We start from the raw sequence: 24,816 nt of genomic DNA, 5'->3' as shown, positions 1-24,816 counted from the left end.
CACCCCTTAAGGTTTCAGGGCACTGGGGGCCGTTGGGGAGATTAAGTGAGCTTTTGTCAAGAGTCACATGATGCAGAGCTGAGCTTCCGTCGGCACTGAGGATCGAACTGTGAGCCCCGCCATCAGAGTCAGCAGCTTCGGCCAGGGCGCCACACCGCTCCCCTTCAGAAAATCACTTCAGAGCTACAACTCACAGATGTGCAACGAATGCAAGATGCTAATCCTCAAAATTCCGAAATCCCAAAAATTAAAAACATTAACACAGACCTTCTTCCGCCCAGCTCCAAAACTATGGTACTCCATCCCTGACTCCGTCAGACTACTCTATAAAATATTATGAATAAATACATGTTTTATGTATGTTAGTATTAACATCCATAATGATGAACTTGTCCCGACGCCCTCCCTCCCTTGTGGATCAACACCCCGGGCCCCCACTCACCTGGACCTGTGGCGGGGACTCCCCTGCGGACTGGGTGTCCTTCTCCGGCGGCGGGCGGGGCTCTCACTCGGGAGAGCCTCGCGGGGGAACCAGGCAACTCTGTAAGGCTTCTCCGGTTGGCGGCGCGGGCTCCTCTTCCACAACCCACTTGTGGGACACCCCCGCGCCGCACGGCCACCAGCTGCTGCGTGTGCCCCATCGCCTTGCCCTCTGCCTCGCTGCCTGCCTCGCTGCCGGCTGACGCCGCTGTCTTCTGTTTTGTTTTTGTTTTGCTAAACATTTGTGCTTGTTTTACCAGTTATTTTGTCCCGTGTTAGCGTTTGTTTGACATTTGTGCCTGTTGTTTTTTCTCAGTTCTCCTTCCTGTGTGCCCGCCTACCTCGCTGCCCTCCGCCTTCCCTCCCCGCTTCCCGCCACCACCGCTGACCACGCCCCTTTTCCCATTCTGTTCCCTCCCCGCTCCCGCCTCCCAGCTGCCCCGCCCACCCGCGCACTTCGCCTTATATGGCGACCGCGCGAACGCGCAGCGGTCACGCGCAGCGGGCGCGCCGTTTGTGCGCCGAAGGCGCGCCAAAGGTAACCCGTCTACGCCCGTCCGCGCCTGGACCGCGCCCAGTGCCAGGACCCCTGGACCTCGAGGACCCCGACCGACCCGACTGACGTACTCAGCCGCCACCCTCAGCGCACTCAACACCGGCCGACGCCCAGAGTGCACCAAGCCACACCACGACGCACCCACGGACCCTTCAGCTGCCACGCCTGCAAGTTCTCCTGCATCCGGACCTGCCTCGCACCAACACCCGCCAAGTCGAACACCAGCAGCACCCACCTCAAGTGCATCCTACTCAACACCCGCTCCGTCCACAGACACGCCATCGAACTCTGAAACCTCCTAGACACCACTGCCCCTGACGTTGCCTTCCTCACAGAGACCTGGATGAACGCCTCTTCAGCTCCCGACATCGCCATCGCTATCCCAGAGGGCTACAAGATCGTCCGGAGGGACCGCAACGCCAACCAGATGGGAGGAGGCATCGCCATCATCCACAGGAACACCATCCGTCTCACGACCAGCACCGACAACACCCTGACCACCGCCGAACACCTGCATTTCCAGATTCACACCGACCCGAACACCACCCTCAGAGGCACCCTGATCTACCGACCTCCGGGACCACGCACCCAATTCAGCGAGGACATCGCCGACTTAGTCAGCCCGCATGCCCTCCCCTCCGCTGACTACATCCTCCTGGGGGACCTCCACTTCCACCTGGAGAACAACAACGACCGCAACACCAGCACCCTGCTCGACAACCTCGCCAATCTTGGACTCAAGCAGCTGGTGTCCACCCCCACCCACCTCGCCGGACACACACTCGACGCAGTCTTCTCCTCCAGCACAGACATCGACTTCAGCCACGCTACAGAGCTTCAATGGACGGACCACAGCTGCGTCCACTTCACCTTCAAGAGATCGACGACCCACCACCACCAGCATCAGGCCGCCCGCAGAAGCTGGAACAAGATCACAGCAGACCAGCTCGCCGCTTCCCTGAGCCAGCACCCTCCCGCCAGCTCAGCGAACCCCAGCCAGGCCGCCGACAACCTCACGAAGTGGATCAGCAACTGCGCGGACAAACTCGCCCCGCTGAGGACCCCGCCCAGCAGATCCGGCAGCAAGAAAGCCCCGTGGTTCACCGACGAACTCAAGAGCTCCAAGAAGAACTGCCGAGCCCTCGAGAAAGTCTGGAGAAGGGAACCTACACCGGACAACAGGACCACCTTCAAGCTGGCCACCCAGAAGCACCACCAGCTGATCCGCGCCGCCAAGAAAACTGCTTTCAAGGACCGGCTGGACAACAACGCACACAACTGCAAGGAACTCTTCAACATCGTGAAAGAGCTATCCAACCCCAACGCAGGAAACAACAACATCACCCCATCGCAAGACCTCTGCAACTCCCTCGCTTCATACTTCCACAACAAGATCGCGGACATACACAACAGCTTCAACAACCAACCAACGCACACCAAGACCGAACAACCACCCCCCACCACCACCCTCCACGCCTGGACCCCGATCAGCACCGAAGACACCATCCGCACGATGAACTCCATCCACTCCGGATCACCGACTGACCCCTGCCCTCACCACGTCTTCAACAAGGCGGACGCTGTCATCGCACCCCACCTGCGAGACATCATCAACACATCCTTCGACACCGCCACCTTCCCTGAGAGCTGGAAGCACGCCGAACTCAGCGCTCTTCTCAAGAAACCCACAGCGGACCCCACCAAACTCAATAATTACCGCCCCATCTCGCTCCTCCCGTTTCCAGCCAAAGTCATCGAGAAGACCGTCAACAAGCAGACCGCCCTCATCGCCGCCACCGATGACATCCGAGCCCTGATGGACAACGGAGAAACAGCGGCCCTCATCCTCCTAGACCTCTCCGCGGCTTTCGACACTGTCTGCCACCGCACCCTAGTACAGCGCCTCAGCAACGCCGGAATCCAGGACAAGGCGCTGGAATGGATCATCTCCTTCCTCGACGGAAGAACACAGAGAGTCCGCCTACCACCGTACAAGTCAGAGGCCACCGAAGTCATCTGCGGCGTCCCTCAAGGATCCTCTCTGAGCCCCACCCTCTTCAACGTCTACATGAGCCCCCTCGCGGCCATCGCACGCCAGCACAACCTCAACATAATCTCCTACGCCGACGACACCCAGCTGATCCTCTCCCTGACCAACGACCCCGCCGCCGCCAGAGCCAACCTGCACGAAGGGATGAAAGAGGTAGCCGAGTGGATGACGACCAGCCGCCTGAAACTGAACTCGGACAAGACGGAGGTCCTCATCCTGGGCTCCTCACCCTCCGCCTGGGACGACTCCTGGTGGCCTCCCGCCCTGGGCACCGCACCCAAACCGACAGACCATGCACGCAACCTGGGCTTCATCCTGGACTCCTCCCTCTCCATGACCAGGCAAGTCAACAACGTCTCCTCGGCGTGCTTCAACATCCTGCACATGCTACGGAAGATCTTCTGGTGGATCCCCACCGAGACCAGGAAGACCGTCACCCAGGCCCTCGTCACCAGCCGACTGGACTACGGCAACGCCCTCTACGCCGGTACCACCGCCAAGCTCCAGAAGAGACTCCAGCGGATCCAGAACGCCTCAGCCAGACTCATCCTCGACATCCCACGAACCAGCCACATCTCCGGACATCTGAGAGACCTTCACTGGCTCCCCGTCAACAAAAGAATCACCTTCCGCCTCCTCACCCACGCACACAAAGCCCTACACGACCAAGGCCCGAACTACCTCAACAGCCGAGTCAACTTCTACGCTCCCAAACGCCACCTCCGATCAGCCAACCACGCCCTCGCCGCCGTCCCCCGCATCCGAAGAGCGACTACAGGAGGAAGGTCCTTCTCCTACCTTGCCGCCAAGACCTGGAACTCCCTCCCGAACGACCTGCGCCTGACCCAAGACCACCTCTCCTTCAGGAAGAAGCTGAAGACCTGGCTGTTCGAGCAGTAGCGGCACCCCCCCCCCCCCCACTCCCAGCGCCTTGAGACCCTACGGGTATGTAGCGCGCTCTATAAATGTCATTGATTGATTGATTGATTGACAACGGAGCCCCGCCTGCACCTTCAGGCGCCGGGCCCCTCGTCTCTCCTCAGACTGCGGGGCGGGACTTCTGTAAATTACATAAAGGAGAAGGTAGATCTGCCCCGTATTTGATCAAGTATAGGCTCAGTTAGAGTCCAGAATCTTCAAAAGTCACCCATTTTAGCGCTCACCAATTACTCAAGACCGTATACAATTTAAGCAGAAGTACTTTTATAGAAAATATATCATTTTTATTCTTGATTGATTCATATATTTTTATACATAACATAGTTATACAAACTCATTTTTTTGAAAAATTTCATAATTATAAGGAAAAACATCTATGTATATACACAACCCATCATCCTTCCAACATTCAAACTTCAACAAATTCATACATCGCAACCAATCATACTCATACAAGGCTCATTCAAACATTCTGCTCAGATGGACTTTGAGGTAAATTGCTCTGAGAACATCCTGAATATTCCTCTCAGCCATAGGCCGGGGATAGATCGTACAATGTTCAGGGGAGATGGTTTCAACGCCGACGCGCGTTTCGGTGCCAGGCTCCCAAGATAGGCCGCACCTTCGTCAGGGCAAGAAAAGGGAAGGAGGGGTTGTATTCAGTAGTAAAATAGGTCTGATATCCAAGCGCTCTGTAGAAAAAGCACATCTTTTAGTATAGTGTTTGACCCCCGTTTCATACAACATTTTATATTAATATATTCAGTGCTGGTTGCATAATAGCTAATCGCAGTAAGGATTCACAAGTATGAGATACACTTATTGGTTATCTTCATCTTTTTCCTTTTAACACAGTTTTCAAAATACATAGGAGAAATAGTTCTGTAATGCTTTAATTCATACATAGGGGGCATTGGTGAGCTAGGAAAATGGGTGACATACAGGATAAAGCTAAAAAATAAACACTAAATAGTAAACATTCAGGGAATATTCCAAATCCATGCAGTGGACCCTCACACACACGCCACTTCATCTGGTGCATAACTTCTTATGCAATGAACTTAGCTCATATACACATTCATTCATCAACTTTTGTGTGTATGAATATACACCCTTACATAATCCATCACAGAAAACCTGTTTTTTCAGACACTGATTCTTTTAGTGTATCTCTGGGCCCCATAGCAAATCTTTTATTTATACATAGTAGGCATAGCCTGGCATTCAAGAATACATCTACGGGTAGCGAGCTGTGGAAGCGTATTTCTAAACTCCATAGCATGTACCATTTATTAATATACCGTTGTGCCGTTACCTTGGGTTCAGAAACACCTCAGCGTATAGTCTGCTGTGGAGAAATGATGGCCAATCTACTTCAATTAACGTCATAACCCTGTGTCACATTTGCCGCATATTTGACTGCTCTTTTCTTAAATTTACACAACTGCCTTCTTACCTCAATAAATATTTAAGGTGGGCGGGATATGCCGGGTATTGAGATACGTAAGATCAAAAGTCGCGTTCTGGATGAAAACAAAAAGATCAATTAGAAGTCTCTCCTTTCACTCACAAGTATAGGAAGCACAGAGGTGTCTAGCAATCGTGGGTTACCTTCTAGATAACGTTTTATGGTTTGGATGATACCATAGCTTGTAATCCTCTATAAGGTAGGGTGTTCGGGCACTAGATGGATCATATTCCGCATCCGCATTCTCATAGAAGGACAGCCAAGGCGGCGGTTTCACCAGGCGGTGCCGTCTAAGTCTATCGGAAAAAATACATAATTAGAGCTAAGCGTTTAAGCAGCGCGGTGCCTCGCACATACGTGCAGGACAGTAATTCGAAACCACGGCTGCTCGCTCCCCTTTGCATACTCGATGAGGTAGGAAGATAAATGTCACTTCCTCGTGGAGAAATGCACAATAGGAAGTTAGTGTTTAGGCAGCGCGGTGTCTCGCACATGAGTGCAGGAAGATAATTTAAACACACGGCTGCTCACTCCCCTCTCTTCATTCGGCAAGGTAAACAAATGCCGCATTTCAGACGTTTAACCAGAGAAAGCTTCTGGGGCGGGACTTCTGGCCACCTCTCCTAGGGCCGCGCTATGATTGGCCGGCGGGCCTGAACATTTCCGGGTCGTTGCGGGCAGCGCGGCGGCCCGTTCCAGGCACTCGTAGGCGGGGGATAAGCAGCAAATGCCGGGTGGGCACCGGCTCTTTTAAAAAGACAATAAATCGAGGTGGGCACTCGATCTTAGGGCGGCAATGTCCCTGGCAGGGTGGGCACCTGCCAGGGGACTTCAAAATCGTCCTCCCGGCCCCGCCCACAACCAGGCAGCGGCCATCTTAAGGCAGCTTGGGCGGTGGCGGTGATCTCGGGGTGCAAAACGAGGGGTGGGCACCCTCGAAATTAAATTAAAAACATAAAAATGAAAGAGAGAAGCCCCCCAACCCTCCCACCCAAGCCCCCCTCAAAAAAAAATCACGAAAAATCGCCAAAAGCGTGATCTGCATACCAGACACTACCATTTTGACAAGTTTGGTGTAATTCCCTTCAGCGGTTCAAGCTGTAGCGGAGTCTAAAGGTCCTATGGAAATTAACATGGGGAAAACACGTTTTGGGACCCCCCTTTTTTCTCAGCCCCCACTTGACGAATCCCCCCCAAATTTTCAGGGAAGGAGCGGAGCGGAGCGAGCCATCTTCTTTGAGAAATTTGCGAAGATTCATCAACCAGGGCCAAAGTTATTCCCAATAGAATGTTTGGGATTTCCTATGGAAACAGGTCCTAACTATATATACCTACTGACTACCGCCAGTAGGTAATGTATATATGTATGTGTATATGTATGTATATATATATGTATATATATGTATGTATATGTGTATATATATGCTCACCTCACGTCTGGAGCCACATATATAATGGATATTGTTGGCTTTTGTTTCCACAGCACAGGGAATCTAAGTATAAGTTGTCTATACTTATCATCAAAACTACACAAGTGGTGTGAGTTAATAACTTTCTATCCTCTTTACGTTTGTGTTTTGTCCTGACGAAAGCTCTGTAGACTCGGCTGGGCCAAGAGAGCTGAAACATGTTGACACATTTTTCAAGACATGAAGTAATCCAGTAACACCATTACCATCATATCGCACTTTCTTTTAGCAGTAGTGCCTACCCCTCTTTTTTTCTAATAAATAAATTCTTAGGTGAGACACTATTTTTATCCCACTTTTATCCTTTTCCAGTATCTCTGGACACTTCTACCTATACCGGAGGTAGCCTCGGGTGAGGCAGGCATCCAGCACGTTATTAGACTACCCTATGAATACGCCATGACTCCTGAGGGGGCGGATAAAAGATAAACCGCAACGATAAAGCCAGGATGTCTATGAGGGTTTTCGAATACAAACCAAAGGTTTTGTAGATACCACTGATCAGGAAGAACCTCAGCAATGGACTGATACTGTAGACCCTGATGATCTACAAGCTGCACCGGACACTCAGTCTTACAATGTCAAAACCTCGCCTACTGAAGACACGGCGGCGTTTAACGCTTTGATAGAAAGGGCAGCCCTCAACCATGACGTGGAAATGCACGCAGAACCTGTGGAAGAAGATTTCTTATTTGATACTTTCTCCACCTCTGGAAGATCGACAAATACATTGCCTATGCTAAAAGGAGTCCTCAAACATGCTGCGGACATTTTCAAAGAGCCCACAAAGGCAAGGGTTATCAACCCTAGGATTGAAAAAAAGTATAGGCCTTCTCCAGTGGACCCCACCTACATCAAAGGCCAGCTCCCATTGGACTCCCTCGTAGTAGCCAATGCTCGCAAGAGAGGCAAACTCGCAAACTAGTGGTGATGCTCCTCCTCCAGACAAAGAATCAAAGATCTTTGAGGCGTCGGGAAAGCGGGTGGCAGAGGATTTCAAATACACAGACCCTATTGGCTAGATACCATAGGGCTCACTACGACACATTAGAACAGCTGTTGCAACACCTGCCTGATGTTTACAAAGAGGGAGCAGAAATGATTATACAGGAGGGGAAGTTAATTTCTAATGCATCCATCAAATGTGCACTGGATGCGGCAGACACGGCAGCTAGGGCCATTAACACTAGTGTAATGTTGAGACGTCACGCATGGCTCCGCATCTCTGGGTTTAAACCAGAGATTCAAACAACTTTGCTCAACCAGCCAGTTAACCCAGACTTCCTTTTTGGTCCCGAGGTAGACACAACCCTCGAAAAAATTAAGGACACTGACACAGCAAAATCCATGGGGGCTCTGCAGTCACAGCAGTTTCGGGGCAGTTCCTTTCGTCGCTCCGGTATTAGGGGAGCTTCTGGAGGACAAGCTTTACAGCAAGCCCAGTACAGCAAAGGGAGCACGCAAACCACCTATACAAAGAATAACAGGGGTGGATATCGTGGGAACAGCGCCAAGGGCAGAGGACGTTGAAATAACAATGCCAGATCCCCCACTCCCAACAAACAGTGACGCCTTGTCACTGCCCCAGGACCATTTAACACCTGTCGGGGGAAGACTCCAGCAGTTCCTGCCAGTCTGGGAAGGCATTACCACAGACAGGTGGGTGAGACAACTTATCCAATACGGCTATTGTCTAGAACTAACCTCCACTCCCCCCAACCTACCCCCAAGGAACCGTCCTATGTCCGCAGAGCACTTGCACTTATTGCAGCAAGAAGTACTCTCCATGCTGCAAAAAGGGGCAATAGAGCTCGTGCCTGCAAAAGAGCAAGGTACAGGAGTGTACTCTCTGTACTTCTTAATCCCAAAAAAGGACGGTTCCCTGCGGCCCATTCTAGACCTCAGACCCCCTCAACCAATACATACTGTCAGAACACTTTCATATGTTAACCTTACAGCAGGTCCTACCATTGCTCGGTCAGGGCGACTTCCTAGCAACCCTGGACCTCAAGGATGCATATTTCCACATTCCCATTCACCCAAGTCACAGGAAATATCTCAGATTCACCATCAACAATCAGCATTACCAATTCAAGGTCCTGCCTTTCGGGGTCACCACTGACCCCAGAGTGTTCACCAAGTGCTTAGCAACTGTGGCTGCGCACCTTCGGAGACAACATATCCATGTCTATCCCTACCTGGACGACTGGCTTGTTCAAGCAAAGTCAGCCCAGCAGTGTGCCAGCCACATGTCACACACAATTCACCTCCTTCACAGTCTAGGATTATCACTAAACTACACAAAGTCACACCTTCAGCCCGCCCATGTGCAACAGTACCTAGGGGCAACATTAAACACTCTGACGGCAACAGCGCAGCCAAATTCTGCCAGTCAACAGCATGCAGCTGCTCATTCAGAAGTTCAGGCCTCAACAATCGCTCCCAGCGCAGGTATTCATGCAGCTGATCGGTATGATGGCCTCCTGCATATTCATAGTCCTGCAAGCGAGGCTGCACATGTGTCCCCTTCAAGAATGCTTAGCACGACAGTGGCACCAGGCTCATGGGCATCTAAAAGACCTAGTGTTGGTGACCAGTCGTGCATACAACTCTCTGCATTGGTGGAATCCACAAAACCTTTGCAGGGGACGACCGTTCCAAGAGCCTGTCCCACAGATAGTGCTGACGACGGACGCATCTCTCTAGGGCTGGGGAGCGCATGTCCTCCCTTACACTGTGCAAGGACTATGGACGGCGCAGCAGCAAAAGATGCATATCAATCTTTTGGAGCTGATGGCAATCTTCATGGCACTGAAAGCGTCCAAGTTGCACCTGGGCAACAGGGCTGTGTTGATCCGGACTGACAACATGACTGTCATGTATTACATCCAGAAACAGGGAGGCACACACTCCCCGCAACTATCTCACCTAGCCCAGAGCATGTGGAAGTGGGCCATCCAGAGGAACATCTTCCTCATGGCGGAACATCTCCCGGGCAAAGACAACCAGATGGCGGACCTGCTCAGCAGGCACAGTCATCAGATGCACGAGTGGGAGATTCATCCCTCAGTGCTCCAACCGTATTTCCAGCAGTGGGGTCATCCAGAGATCGACCTCTTCGCCACAAGAGAGAACGCAAAATGCCAAAACTTCGCCACCAGGTTCCAACTCAAGCAGTCTCAGGGCAATGCGATATGGATGAACTGGTCAGGCAGATTAGCGTACGCTTTTCCCCCAGCCCCACTCATACCGCTGGTGGGGAGCAAACTGCCGCAGCTCTCCATGACGCTCATCCTGGTTGCTCCAAAGTGGGCACGGCAGGCTTGGTACACCACGTTCCTGGAACTTTCAGTGGTGCCTCACTAACGGCTGCGCCTCACGCCCAGTCTCCTCACTCAGAGCCATGGAGACATTCAGCACCCAGATCCGCAACAGTTGAGCCTAGCGATTTGGCTCCTGATGTCATAGAGTTTGGCTACCTCAACTTGCCCCCTGACTGTATGAACATCATCAAGGAGGCAAGGCGACCTACAACTAGGGCATGCTATGCAGCCAAATGGAAACGTTTTGTTATCTACTGTTCCAACAATGACATTAATCCGCTAGATGCGTGCACGCAAAACATCATATGTTACTTGCTGCATCTATATCGATGCAATCTAGCGTATAGTTCCATTAGGATACATTTGGCCGCCATGGCCGCTTATCTTCAATACAGACAGCATCTTTCCCTCTTCAAAGTGGCTGCCATTAAAGCCTTCTTGGAAGGCCTTAAAAGAGTGATCCCTCGCAGACACCCTCCTTCGCCTGTCTGGAATCTAAACATCGTTCTCACCAGGCTCATGGGGCCACCCTTTGAGCCTCTTCATTCTTGTGATATACAGTTTCTTACATGGAAAGTGGCTTTTCTGATAGCCATCACATCGCTACGAAGAGTCAGTGAGCTTCAAGCCCTGACAATCCAAGAGCCCTTCCTACAAATTCATGCTAATAGGGTAGTGCTGCGCACCAACCCCAAGTTCATGCCTAAGGTAATCTCGCAGTTCCATATTAATCAAACCATAGAACTGCCAGTTTTCTTTCCAAACCCAGATTCAGTGGCAGACCGGGCACTGCACACCTTAGATGTCAAAAGAGCTCTCCTGTATTACATCGACAGGACAAAAGACTTTAGAAAGACTAAACAACTGTTTGTTGCCTTCTCTCCACAACACAAAGCCAACCCTATTTCCAAATCAGGTATAGCCAGATGGATTGTTAAATGCATACAAATCTGTTATCAAAAGGCTAAACGCACTAACAGTTCCCCCAAGAGCGCATTCCACACGCAAGCTAGGGGCATCCATGGCTTTCCTAGGTAACATTCCTCTAGAGGATATATGTAGAGCAGCCACATGACCACCATACATACATTTACTGCGTAGATGTACACTCCAAACAGCAAGCTGCTGTAGGACAGGCTGTTCTCAGAACTCTCTTTCAGACTGCTGCAGCTGGCACAGGCAACCGCCGCTAAGGAGGTAACTGCTATTTATTCTATGCACAGATGTGAATTCAGCAGCCCACATGCCTCGAACGGAATATGCTACTTACCAGTATGCATCTGTTCTTGGCATGTTGGGCGGCTGACATTCATATCGCCCGCCCTCCTCCCCGGTGCCTGTCGCAGCTGTAGCACTCAGAATCATTTTCGGGCATGGTCATCCCTTTCAGTATTGGAGAAATCAGACACCCAGACCCAAACCAACTGAATTTGGCGATCTGGCTCCTTAAGTCTTAGAATTTGGTTATCTAAACCTACCACCAGACTGTATGAACATAATTAAAGAGGCTAGGAGACCTACTACCAGAGCGTGTTAAGCCGCTAAATGGAAAAGATTTGCCATCTATTGCAACAATAACCAAATTGATCCCCTGGATGCTTCCATTCAGAATATCATTTGCTACCTTTTACATTTACAAAGGTCTAATTTGGCATATTCTTCCATACGCCTGCACCTTGCAGCAATTGCAGCCTATTTACAAAACAGGCAACATCTGTCTCTCTTCAGAGTGACTGCATTCAAAGCATTTATGGAAGGATTAAAAGGAATAATCCCACCCAGATTGCCACCTTCTCCTGTGTGGAACCCGAATCTTGTCCTTACAAGACTCATGGGGCCCCCTTTCGAGCCTCTACATAAATGTGAACTGCAATTCCTAACATGGAAAACAGCTTTCCTTGTTGCCATTACCTCTCTCAGAAGAGTAAGTGAGATACAAGCTTTCACTATACAAGAACCATTTTTTTAGATACATCCTAACAAAGTGGTTCTTAGATCTAATCCAAAATGTCTTCCAAAGATCATCACTCCTTTTCACCTAAATAAATCCGTAGTTACCTGTTTTTTCCCAAAACCCAGACTTTGTAGCGGAAAGGGCTTTACACACATTCGATGTTATAAGGGCGCTTTTATACTATATAGATAGAACTAAATCCTTTCGAAAGACTAAACAACTGTTTGTATCTTTCTCTCCTCCACACAAAGGCAACCCCATCTCGAAAGGTGGGACTGCAAGGTGGATTGTAAAGTGTATACAAATATGCTATTTTAAAGCTAAACGTACATTAACAGTTCCTCCTAGAGTGCACTCCACTCGCAAACTAGGAGCCTCTATTGCTTTCTTAGGAAACTTACCCCTAGAGGATATATGCAAGGCAGCAACTTGGTCTACACCACACACCTTCACGAAACACTATTGTGTTGACGTGCAAGCCAAGCAGCAAGCTGCAGTAGACCAGGCTGTCCTTGAAACTCTCTTTCAAACTACTGCCACAGATACAGGTGACCAACGCTAAGGGAGACACTGCTGCACAATCGATACATAGTGTACAATGTGCAGCTCATAAGCCTCGAACGGAAAATGCTACTTACCAGTATGCATCTGTTCTTGGCATGTAAAGCTGCAGAGTGGTACACCCCCTCCCCGGGACTTGTATCTGTTCCAGTTTTTCATCTTACTTAGATGCACACGCATGAACCTCCTTTTTTTCTTTACTTCTACTAACTCCATCATTTCCCATCATGGCGAAAAACAATCTAAGGATGTAGCCGATGCCCATGCGCAGTATTGTCCAAGGGAGGAGTCGCCTATCTCGTGACTACAAAGACTTCTTCCAAGAAGACCACAAACTGCAATCATCCGAGCCCAACACCAGGTGGCGATCTAATGCACAGTGTACAACTCTGCAGCTCTACATGCCAAGAACAGATACATACTGGTAAGTAGCATTTTCCTTTCTTGCAAATTGTCTTTTAACAATATGCTGTCTGAATCGGTTTACTTACTAGTTATAAAAATAGTTCAGTAAATAATTTTTCCTATTTGCGTATTTCTTCTTTTGAAAAATATATTTTAAAGTGTGCCAGGGATCCCCTGTGTGTGGAGGTAATCTGTATGTAGTTTCAGAGAATGCACTTGACAGAATCAAGTTTACAGATAAGCGCATTTTCTTTCTTGGTTTTTTTTTTTGTTGCATTACTAAAAAGTCCAGTCTGTCATTTGCTGCTTCAGGAATATAGTTGTTTTGCAGATAACATTTTTAAAAATTTTCTTTTTCAAATTTCTAGTCGATTTGCACCACCTCAGACAAACTCTGGTAACCGCTTCATGACGCAACAGAACAGCCCTGTGCCTAGTCCATATGCTCCTCAAAGCCCTGCCGGTTACATGCCATATTCACATCCGCAAAGCTACACACATCCACAGCTGCCACAAGGTAATTATTACATATAAAACAATGTCTTATATAAAATAGGATGTCCATGTTTTGTCCAGTAAGATTAGTCCATTCTATTATATATATATATATACGTACGTGTTATGCAGTGCAAACATAGATACAAATCAAAGGAATGCTGTAATAAGTTGGCAAGCATGGGTGCTGGAGCCACTCTGGGCAGTGGAGGTAATGTGTTTTAGGAGTGGCAAAGGAAGGTATACGTAGGTTGGTAGCAATAGGATGGGACTGGTAATCCTGTTAAAGCTGATGAGAAGATGATGATGACATCATGAGTTGCAGTCACAGCATAGTAAGAAAGTGAAAAAGTAATAGGTTGTGAGGAAGAAGATAGAGGAGGGATTGTGGAAAAGAGGCAAGATTACATGACCACCGGACAGATTGGGAAAGAGATGTCCCTTGCATGTTAAGCAGTAAGAGGTTTACTTCGCTGAGGTGTTGTTCAAAGAGACTAGTCTTCTGTGTTCCTGGTAGTGCAGAAGGGAATTGTACTGGGATACAATTCCTAATAAAGTAGTAGGGAAAAGATTTGTATCCCATTTTCTCCTTCCTGTGTATGCTGTACTACTGACTGCTGTTAAATATCTTTTGTATTCCGCTAAAGATCTTGGTCATAAGGGTAGAGAACTATATTATGCAAGTAGCAAGGTAGTAGGAAGGCAGTGCAGTTCTCAGAGTCTCTAATTCTGTCATACATCTGAATTTTGAAACTGCCTATTGCAACCCATCTAAAGTAGATTCAAATGTTGATTTCTAAAGCTAAATTTTCTAACCCTCTTTTTAGGTATGTCTTGGAGACAACCTCTCGATTAGAGGATGCCTGTGTCTGAAATGTTTATTTAAATGTACTTGGTGTGTTTTTGCTTGTATTAAAGAAACAATGGGATGCCATAGCTTACCATTTAACACACTCACTTCCGAGGTTTCTATGAATTTCAGTGCATTATATCCTGCGTTTATTTGTCATAAGAGCATTGAAAGGGCTAAGGTCCAAATTTCGCTAAACACTTTTTCCCTCTGTGTTGATTCGTATTTGTGTCAAAGATCTTTTCTTTCTACTTATAATTACCCATTCAAATCCTGCTAATTGCTTCTGTAGAAAGTCTCGCCTTATTTTTATTTTAAGACCGTTGACAGATTAAGAATATTATTTCATAGTCCGCTATTTATCATTGTTTGCAAATTACGTGGTTGATCTCATTACACCATGTGCACTTAGTACATATATCACATCACGATCTACTCGACATTGTAAAATATATAAAATTGAAAAATTGAACACATGAATCATAAAAAAGCAGGTTGTCGCCGCAGCGTTTCGGTGTATTTGACTCTATTTGACCACCTTCTTTAGGACAAGCTATTTTTTAAAACAATGTTTCGATCTCTAAAAATATAAAGCTGCATATCACACATCTGTACTCTGGGTCAAATACAGTATACACATAACAGGAAACAGTCCTTAGCGTCAAACAGTCCGCCAGCCAAAAAGACTGTACCTTTTATTCGTATTTATTCCATTAATCCAGAAAGAAATAACATTCACTCCCAGAGTTAAAAGTAACCCAATCCGGACTATCACAGATAGATAATCCTTCTCTCAATTACTTACCATTCCACTTCATTCATTCATTCAATCTTAGGCGCTCACGATCCTTTTGCAAACTCATTATAATAATGCAATACACTTACGTGCAGGAGATACTCTTTGGGTACGCAAGTCTCATTAAGACTCCATGAATAGAAATCTCTGAAAGTCATAGGGATCTCCACGAAATAGAAAATATTGGAGATTTCTTGCTTTTCTTTTAAAAAAGACGTACATATCCCTACCCCTATTAGTATTAGGATTTAAATGCTTTTTGATAGACAAGAGGGAGGCACAAATTCGCTTACCCTTCAGAATCCAAAAGTCCTTTTCAGAACTCCTATCCACAGTTTCCTATAATCAATCTTGACTCAGCCATATGAGATACGTAATTATCTATAACATATTCTCTTTCACCATATACCATCTCATTGACTTTGAATATGTACACATATGTTTTGATATTGTAGCATTGTATTTTATTGCTGTAGCTGTAACCACATTTTTAGAATCAATCGTTTTTATTATGTAGCATAGCTTCAAAGTACACAGCTCGCCTGTCTACATCCATCGGCCGGCAGAGTGCAGCAACATGGACAGTACACAGCGTACAGGTGTACAGCCCGGAGAGCGACCCCGTATAAAGAATCTGCAGTCCATAGCGGCCATGGCAGAAGGATGCTAAGAAACCACTTTTATAAAAGGAAAGAACATGAAAACAGACTAACCCCCACCCCCCAAAAGCCCTCCCTCTCACCCTCTCCCCATTAGTCTCTACATTCCTATCTTACCACTCTTTGGCTGTCGGACACCTGGTAGAATAACTCAGACTACAGTTGTGGACCCAACGGGATCCAGAGGGATAAGCTGCAAAATTTGCAGGTATTTTAGACATGTCACCTCCCTCAGTTCCTTTGAGAGGAGTTGCAGGAATGGACCCCATAGCTTCGCATATTCTGCTCTCTTCCCACCCATGCTAAGTGAGAGGCGCTCCATTACGAGAAGATGCTAGAGTCTCTGGATCCAATCACGTATATCCGGTATAACTGAGGAGCCCCATTGTGCTAGTAGAACCTGGCGCACCGCTAGCAATGCAAACGCAATCTGTCTGCCCCATAGCGAGTGCAAAGGGAAAGACTTGGGGTGTGGGAGTCCCAACAGTGTGTGTTCAGGAGCCCGGGGCAATGCAATGTGGAATGCTTCATCAAGGTCAAGAACCCCAGCCCAATATCGCTCTAGTTTTCGGGCAATGCCATAACCAATGAACCAGGGTGCCAGGAGAGCCACACCCCGCCAGCAGAGGTCTGACTTAGTTCTATCCCAGGACTTGATGTGTGCAGGCGTATAGTACCAGTAAGCTACGACCTCATAGATAGATTCTGCCTCCGCAGTATGAGAGGCCGTGTGGTGAGCTTGGTAATAGATATGTTCCCATTCTTTGGGCATCAGAGGACGCCCCAGTTCTGTCTCCCACCGAACCTGCGCCTTTGTGCGCTGCTTCTTAGGGTGCTTGAGAATCATTGCGTACAACACCGATATGATCTTACGGTCATCCTTTTTGCACATTAACCCTCTCACGAAAGTGGTCAAAGGCCGGGTCATCAGAGCAACATTGTTAGACTGGGTCACCCAGTGCGCTAGCTGCAAGTAGGGAAAAGCATCTGCCTCTGGTAAATTAAAATATTCTTTGCGCAGTTGGGAAAAAGGGATCAAGCCATCTAGGTCAAATAGCGAGCCTACACTTTTACAACCTAGGAAACAACAGTGGTCCTTAACATATTTGATACAGAAAGATTCATGAAATATAGTCAACACTGTGTGCTATATTTAAAAAAAGGTGTCCAGCCGGACACGGCATTTAACCAATGTAGGGTATAAAGGAATCTTTCAAGATCATATATACAGTGGGATACACTCCTGTATACAATTACATGAAAACATAACAAATAACTGGATCATCATCAGGACTTATGTGACCTGGCGTGTTGTCCCCGCGCCATTTCTCACCGACCTAGGCACTGCAAACTGTCACGGAACCGTTCACCATTTTTCGCCGCTAGTTCCAAACCACGACCAATATATCACTGGTTATCCTTCTCAACACCAGTTTTCTCAGTCCGTTCCAAATCACCACTGTACTTAGTCACCGTTAATTTCTCATGAGTAGTATTGTGCTAAATCCCGTCAAGGAAATCACTGCCTCTTTTCACTTTTTGCATGCCCCGAGCTGATGCGTGCCTATTTTCTACCACTCTTATGATATTGCCGTTCTAACTGTTTTCACCACCAATTGGTACTTTACTTAGATTGACCGCCCTGCAATAAGTAGCCCCACAGTGCATGGTCAAGCACCGCAAGGTAGAGCGAGGATGGTTAAGCGAGAGGTTGACATCATCGGCATACATCTTAAGCTTGTGAGTGTCCGAGCCAAATTTGATTCCAGCGATATCTGTGTTTGAGCGTACGCCCTGGACAAAGGGCTCCATATAGAGCGCATAGAGCAGCAGGGATAAGGGACACACCTATCTCATCCCTTAGGAAAAAGGGCAGATTTACAACCGTTCTCTCACTGCTGCCTTAGGGGCAGCATAAAGACATTGAACCCATCTAACAAAATTATCGCCTAAGCCAAAGGCTCGTAAGACTGAACAAATACTCCCAATCCACCCGGTCAAAGGCCTTCTCCACATCAATAGAGAGAAGAAAGACCTCGGACCGGGATTGGTGAACTAGATCTACCAGGTGGACAATACGCTTGGTGTTATCCCCCCCCCTTGCGGCGTTGGGATAAAGCCGGATTGATCCGTATCAGCGAGACCGTACATCAGGGGGCTGAGACGCACCGCTAGAATGCTCGCGAAGAGATTTGCATCAATGTTTAAAAGGGAAATCTGGCGGTACGAACCACATTCTTTAGGGTCTTTCCCAGGTTTAAGGATGACAGTGATCGCAGCCTCAGACAGGGTGTTACCTCCCCTGTCTCAAGGAAGGAGTTGAAGAGTCTCATTAAAAGAGGAGCCAGCTCCACACAAAAGGTTTAATAAAACAAGGCGAAGAAGCCATCCTGCCCGGGGGATTTGGCTACCTTCAGCCGAGTAATTGCTGATATGAACTCCTCAATGTGGAATCCAAAGCGTCGGCAGATGATTTAAACAGGGACGTAATATTACAGGATGAGAGATATTCGGCTATCCCACTCAAGCTTGTCGCCTCTCCAATGTACAGGTTCTGATAAAACTGGGGGAAGGAATCTACAATAAGAGCATCCGTGGTATGCTCAACCACCTGGGGATCCCTAATGGCCTGATCGCTGACATCTGCGCCCCCGCTCTTAGCCTATGCGCCAACATCCTCCCCCCTTTGTCCCCGCTAAGGAAATATTTATGACGCAAGCGCAGGAGGGCATATTCAGCCCTATCCAAATCGAAGTGCTATAGCATGCGCCGCTTTGTTTCCAGTTCCCTCCAGACCCTTGGAGCCTCTGTCCGTTTGTGCACGGCCTCCAGTGCACCCACCTCCTCCTCCAACTCTGCACGTTTAGCTTTGCTTAGCCGCGCATATGCCGCCGCCAGCGCAATGAACAACGAACGAACAACCAATTTCAAGACTTCCTACACTGAGGCTAAGGGTGAGCCCTCCTGGTCATTATCTGCAAGATAGTTAATTATACGGGCAACAACCGTTTCTGAGTGAAGTAGAGCGTCGCAGAGGCGCCAGCCGGAGGGTGGCAGACGAGTGTCGGGGGAGGTGAGTTGAACCAAGATGAGTGCATGGTACGACAGAGAGCGGGGGGCAATATTCGCTGTAGATAAGGGAGGCAAAAGAGGATGAGGCAAGAAAGTGATTGAGGCGCGCATAGGTTTTGTGTGCTGCCGAGTAGTAGGTATAATCGCACTCAGCAGGGTGTTGGATGCGCCACACATCATGCAAACCACCCTCGCTTAACCACAGCTTCCCTCCCTGCAACAGCGCACCTGTCTGATGGGACCGCTGCTCTGACCGGTCAAGCTCCGGATCCATCACTACATTTAGGTCTCCACCCACCAAGATCAGCGCTTCTGGAGATGCCAGAACCTCAGAGAGGGCCGTACGTAGAAAGGGTTTGTCGCACATTTGCGCATATAGCGACCCTACTGTCAGCTGTGTGTCCCCCCTCATTGAACCCGGACAGCCAGGAGTCTACCTTAATTTCAGCTACATGGGAAATAACTCTGCAGTGTGCGCGGATGCTAAAAAGAATTGCCACCCCATGCTTCTTAGCCGGACTTGAGGACCATAGTTGTAGTGGGACGCATTTATCTTGCATTCGTTTAGTATCCTTGGAGAGCAAATGGGTCTCTTGGAGCAAGCAAATATCCCCCTCAGCGTGTTGCAAGAGAGAAAGAATGGCCGAGCGCTTGACCGGACTATTCAGCCCACGGACATTCAGGCTCACGATCTTCAACTCTCTACCCATAGTAGTAGAAGGTAATTAGCAGCTATCTAGCCGCCCAATGGCAACAGTAGTAGGTGAGTGAACACGCAGTGAGCTCGGACCATAGTGCTACCATACCTGCCTGAGAACTGATGCGGAGCCCCAAAAGCAACCCCAAAACCCCAACCAAACCTCATACCCTAAACCATAATGTAAGCAAACCAAATGAAAAAGGTAACTCAAACGCCACGTCAAGGAACAACAGTCTGTCTTATACCTCAAACGAGTGGGGAAACATGGCACCATTCTGGGTAACGTAATGCGCCTGATACAGGGCAGGTCCACCATACAAGGCTGAGTGTTGGTGTCAGTCTCAACAGGATGGTTCCCGCCTCCGCCTCCGGCGCCGAAGAGAAAAGAGCCCACCTGATGCCGTTCATCAGAATCTCAAGAGAAGTCAGTATTGCTCGTCACCTGCGCCACAGATGTGACCGCCGCCACCCTCTCCTGCATACTGGTGGACACGTCTGGCCTCAAAGGCTGAGAGGATTTCCTAACACGTTGCCATTCAGTGGATTGTCAGCGTCGTCGTGAAGGAGAGACAATCTGAGGAGGGGACCGTTCCAGCCCCAGGACATCATAGGTGACCTCTAGAGAACGACCGGCAGCAGCCTACCATGTAATTTGAAGATAAGTCTAAACTGGTGCCCCCATGAGTAGGGGATGCCCTGTTCATGCAGATGACTGGTGATGGGTTTAAATTCCCTACGTTTAACAAGAGTAGAGGCTGCACCGGGTTGAGGTCGCGGGCCTTGCGAAGGATTTGTTCTTTAGGTTGGAAGTCATGGACACATACTAGTATGTCCGGTGGGGGAGCCTTCGCGCCTCTGAGTAAGCCCCCCCGGTGGACACAGTCCAGTTGTATTTCTCGTTCCTCCCCAACCCCCAAGATCTGACGGAACAGCTCGCCGACATATTCGCGCAGGTTATCTCCTTCCCTCTTTCATGGCATTGCTCTAATCCTGATATTGTTACGGCAGGAGCGATTCTCCAAGTCCTTGGTGTGGGCTAGGAGATCCAGATTTTGCTCCGTAGGGCGAAGTACATCTTGCTGAAGCTGATGGAGGGTGTCCTCACGCGCCAGATCGTGCTCCTCCAAAGTTGCCACCCGGTCTCCGATGGAGTCTACATTCCGCCGCAACTCCCGCAGATCAGAGGAGAGCTGAGCACGAAGCTCCTGGATATCCTCCTTTTATGGCAGAAAAGAGTTCAATCATAAAAGCTTTAGTCGCCGGCGTTTCATTGTCCGCAGAGTGCAGCGATTTGGTGTCCGGATGAAAAGTGGATTGATCGGCCGATTTCTGCAGCAGATCCTTCAGAGGCTTGTCCTTCCTATTTCTGGAGGAAGACATGATGCTTTGGAGAAGGCCCACACGTAGGTATGCAGGAGCAAGTGTGGCTGTAGGCCAGACCCAGAAGGCACCGTTCAGGAGCATACCCCTCGGACTCAGCCCCAGGGGAAAGTCCAACCAGCCAAGTAGCAGGGGTCAAAACAACCCAGAGTATAGGACCAGCACAGCGTGTAGGAGGCAGTGCCCCGTACCCAGGACCAGGCAAAGAACCAAATCTGGGAAGACCCCCACACAGACTGCCCACCGGTGCTCCTCTCCGCCGAGACACCGTCATGGGCACAAGGGGCTGCTAAATGGGGCCTCTTGAAGGACGTCAAGGTCCCGTCATCCTCAGATCAGGAGCACCCCGTAACAATCAGGGGAAGGAGTCCGAACCAGAGACCGCGCTAGGATGTGGGGAGGGGGACAAGGGGGCGCGATGCCTCTGCTCTAGATCGCTCCCACTCCACTTTTAGTGGGGCCCTCCGCGTCACCGGGCTCCACTGCTATGCCATCCCACTCCGCCGGTCCACGACACCTGCCGCCTCGCGCACTCCCTAAGACAAGCTGATCTCCAGGCTCCACATGGGGCAGGAGGCCCTAGGATTACTATCCCCGTCAGCGTCTAGTCAAGGCGAGACACAGGCCACAGTAAGGAAACGTCGCCCGCCGAAGATGGAACCCCAGCTTCCCACAGCAGCCCCAGGCCGCGGCCACGCTGCAGGGCCTACTTAATATCCACACTAGGGGATAACATTGCCGTCCGTCGAAACACGGACGGAGCAGCTCTATCAAAGGACAAGCGTCCGTGCTTTGCTACCTGCTGCACCCTTCCACACCCAAAGGGAAGCAGGCCACCAGGCACCAGCCAGGGCAGCAGGCCCCAACAGCCCTCACCCGCAGGCGAAGCACAGCCCGATCGTCGTTCGCATCTGCTCCCCAGTGAGGCCTCCCTGGCCTCGCGTCTCCGGACTGCCCGGGCACCACAAAATGGCGGCCGCGGCGCGGGCACCACTGCCGCCCACACCTCAGAGATCCGCGCCACTGCCGAGCCCCACAGGTGTTGTCGCAGCTGAATTAGCGGGTGCCCCTCTCAATCCGTAGGGGGCACCGCAGGGCTCGGTAGGGCAGCGCCGTCCCAGTGTCTCATCACACGAATCACCCGGCCGCAGCAAGGTCCTGGCCGGTCCAAACGCTGAAAGCAGTTTAATACTCAAAAGGGGCTCACCGCCAAAGTCAGGGGGATCAGTGCACCTCAGCGAGCCCAGCGTTCAGCTCAGATGGGCACCAGTAGGGAGGATAAACAAGGCTATTGTCGGGCGGCACCGGAGGGACAAGGAAATGCGTCCTACTCAGTCTCCATCTTAGCCAAGCCCCCTCCAACATTATTTTTAATCTGCCAACTGTCTTAAAATAAAAATGAGGCAATACTTTCCGAAGAAAACAGGAGTGATTAGCATGATTTGGAATGGGTATGTATGAGTAAAAAGAAGAGGTCTGGCACAAATACGAATTAACAGAGCAAAAAAGTTTTTTGTAAGGTTATGAGTACCCTATTCCCTTTGTTATACAGCAGGTTACTCCTTTCTTCAGTGTAGTGTACAGCTTCTAAGGTCCAAATCACCTTAACAGAATTTTAACTGGCTGCTTGTTCTGAACATCTCTTCTCTTTCATCTGAAAGGAATAACCTTGTGCAAGAGCAATTGATGGTATGGTTTATGAAGATCCTCCCCAGTCAGCCGTTCTTGCTTTAGTTGTTGCTGCAGACACTAAAGCCTAAGTGCTCAAGCTTCCCCAGTGTGGATTTTTTTGTTGTTTTGCTCTTAAATCTTTGTAAGAAAGTAACTCTGTATATACTATACCAAAGTAAGGCACAGTGTGCACAGTCCACAGTCCCCAGAGGTTTGGCAGAGGTTAGTTAGATATAACCTTACTTTCTAAATTGGTAGCTTGGTCGAGCAGTAAGGCAGTATCAGAGGACAGTGTAAAGCATTTGTTGTAAACTCAGTCAGCAAATGGTCTCTCACACTCAAGAACTGAACTCTAGGCCAGTTGTTTTGTATATAAAAATATATGGTTTTATTTTAGCACCACAAGTAGGTATAAATATACTTTCTAAGAATGAGAAACTATAGTTGAATACTTTCAATTAGCAATAGACTTTTCAATGCAATAGATACTGTTGTTGCAATATGCAACACAATCCTGTTTAGGCCTTTCCCTTACGTGTGTGTTTGTGGGAACAGTGTGCGGATGCCTTCGGTCTTTAGGACTTGCTCGTCATGTGGACGGCTGATGGCGACGGACCCTCACCTCATTTGCATGTGATGCTTGGGGGAACATCACGACTCCTCTGATTGCGAGGCGTGCCAGCAGTTGAAGCCGAAGTCGCGGCGGGAGCACCGGGTGAAACGTCTATCGGCTTGCATGTCCAGATCAGCTTCATCGCATCGTTCAGCTTCTGCGGAAGGTTTTCGAAGCCGTAGTTGTTGTCCTCATCCCTCTCCTCAGCCGCAAGAGCGTCGCTCCCGTGTCGCAGGTTGTCCCAGAGGGCTGGTTTCCGGCCTGTCGGGGGCGTGGGCTCTCTGCGGGTGATGCGGCCCCGCGTATCGTCCCCTATCCACCATTTCCCGGTGAGGGGGCGTCGAGAGCCCAGATGGAGACATATGTGGCGGCTTTGCAGGCCTCGCTGGCTTCTCCTCCTCTTCCTTCCCCTCCTGGGACGTTGGCGGATCCCTTGCGCTCTGCGGGGCCCTCGGCGACGGCAGCTTCGGCCCTGTGCCGACTGGTTCGGATTTAAGCTCGGAGGATGTGGTGCCGTTGGGGTGCGGGCCTTCGGGGGTCCCTCCTCCGGACCATGGCGCCCCGGCTTCGCTGCAAACTCCTGCTGGAGTCGGTGTGGTGTCGCCGGCGCTCGGATCACATCCCTGAGCCCCTCTTGGCCCTTTGAACAGGCGGCGATTCTGTCTGAGGCAAAGGTGACGCCGCTACGGCATCGGCAGCTGCTGGTCCTAGTGGCGGCACAGGGGTCGGCGGATCCCCCTCGTCCCGTCATGGGTCGATGCTGGCGGGGGACCCCTTGACCCTCCCTGGGCCCTTCTCGTCCCTCCCCATGCCCCTCACGTCCCTCCACGCAGGCAGCTGCCTCGTAAGAGGTCGAGTCAGCCTTGGTGCTGCCATGGGGGCGGGCCTTTCTCGTCCCCTCATGGGTTGGGGCGGGCGGGGGACTCCTTGTCACTCCCCGGGTCCCCCTCGTCCCTCCAGGCAGGTGGCTGCCTCGTCAGAGGTCGAGTCGGCGCTGTTCCTTAGCTGCCTTGGCTCTGGTCCTGCCCCGGTCTCCTGCGCCGTGTGATGTGGTGGAGGCCTGTCTGGCGTCTCCCTTGGCGCTGGGCGACGAAGATGCCCTGCTCCAGGATGCAGACTCTACGGCACCGGACAGGCGTCCGGTTGTGGACTCGTCAGACGCCCCCTCTTCCTCGGAGGTTGGGCGCCTGCTGGGGTCGTCCTCAACGGAGACGGGCCGCCGCATTGTGGCTTTTTCCCCGGCGGCATCAAAGGACGTCTTCTCGCCGCGGTTTTCGCCAGAGGAACCACAGGTCCCCCACTCCTCTGCGCCTCTTTCTCCTTTCCGCAACCTGGTCCTTCCCGCTTCGATTGGCCTAGGGGATGGCCGCCTCAG

General features: G+C 49.9%; 1 protein-coding gene across 1 annotated transcript in view; it reads left to right on the top strand.

Moving 5' to 3' along the window:
* Nucleotides 1–24,816, top strand: part of LOC147662588 (nipped-B-like protein) — a 309,633-nt gene that overhangs the window by 158,015 nt on the left and 126,802 nt on the right. Inside the window, exon 4 of the mRNA XM_086951061.1 lies at nt 13,574–13,722. Coding sequence (XP_086807187.1) covers nt 13,574–13,722 — 149 coding nt within the window. The remainder of the gene's footprint in view (nt 1–13,573; nt 13,723–24,816) is intronic.

Source organism: Lissotriton vulgaris, unplaced genomic scaffold, assembly GCF_964263255.1.
Source record: "Lissotriton vulgaris unplaced genomic scaffold, aLisVul1.2 SCAFFOLD_2343, whole genome shotgun sequence".
Taxonomy (NCBI): domain Eukaryota; kingdom Metazoa; phylum Chordata; class Amphibia; order Caudata; family Salamandridae; genus Lissotriton; species Lissotriton vulgaris.
The sequence above is the reverse complement of the archived record's forward strand: the minus strand, read 5'-3'. Positions and strand labels throughout refer to the sequence as shown.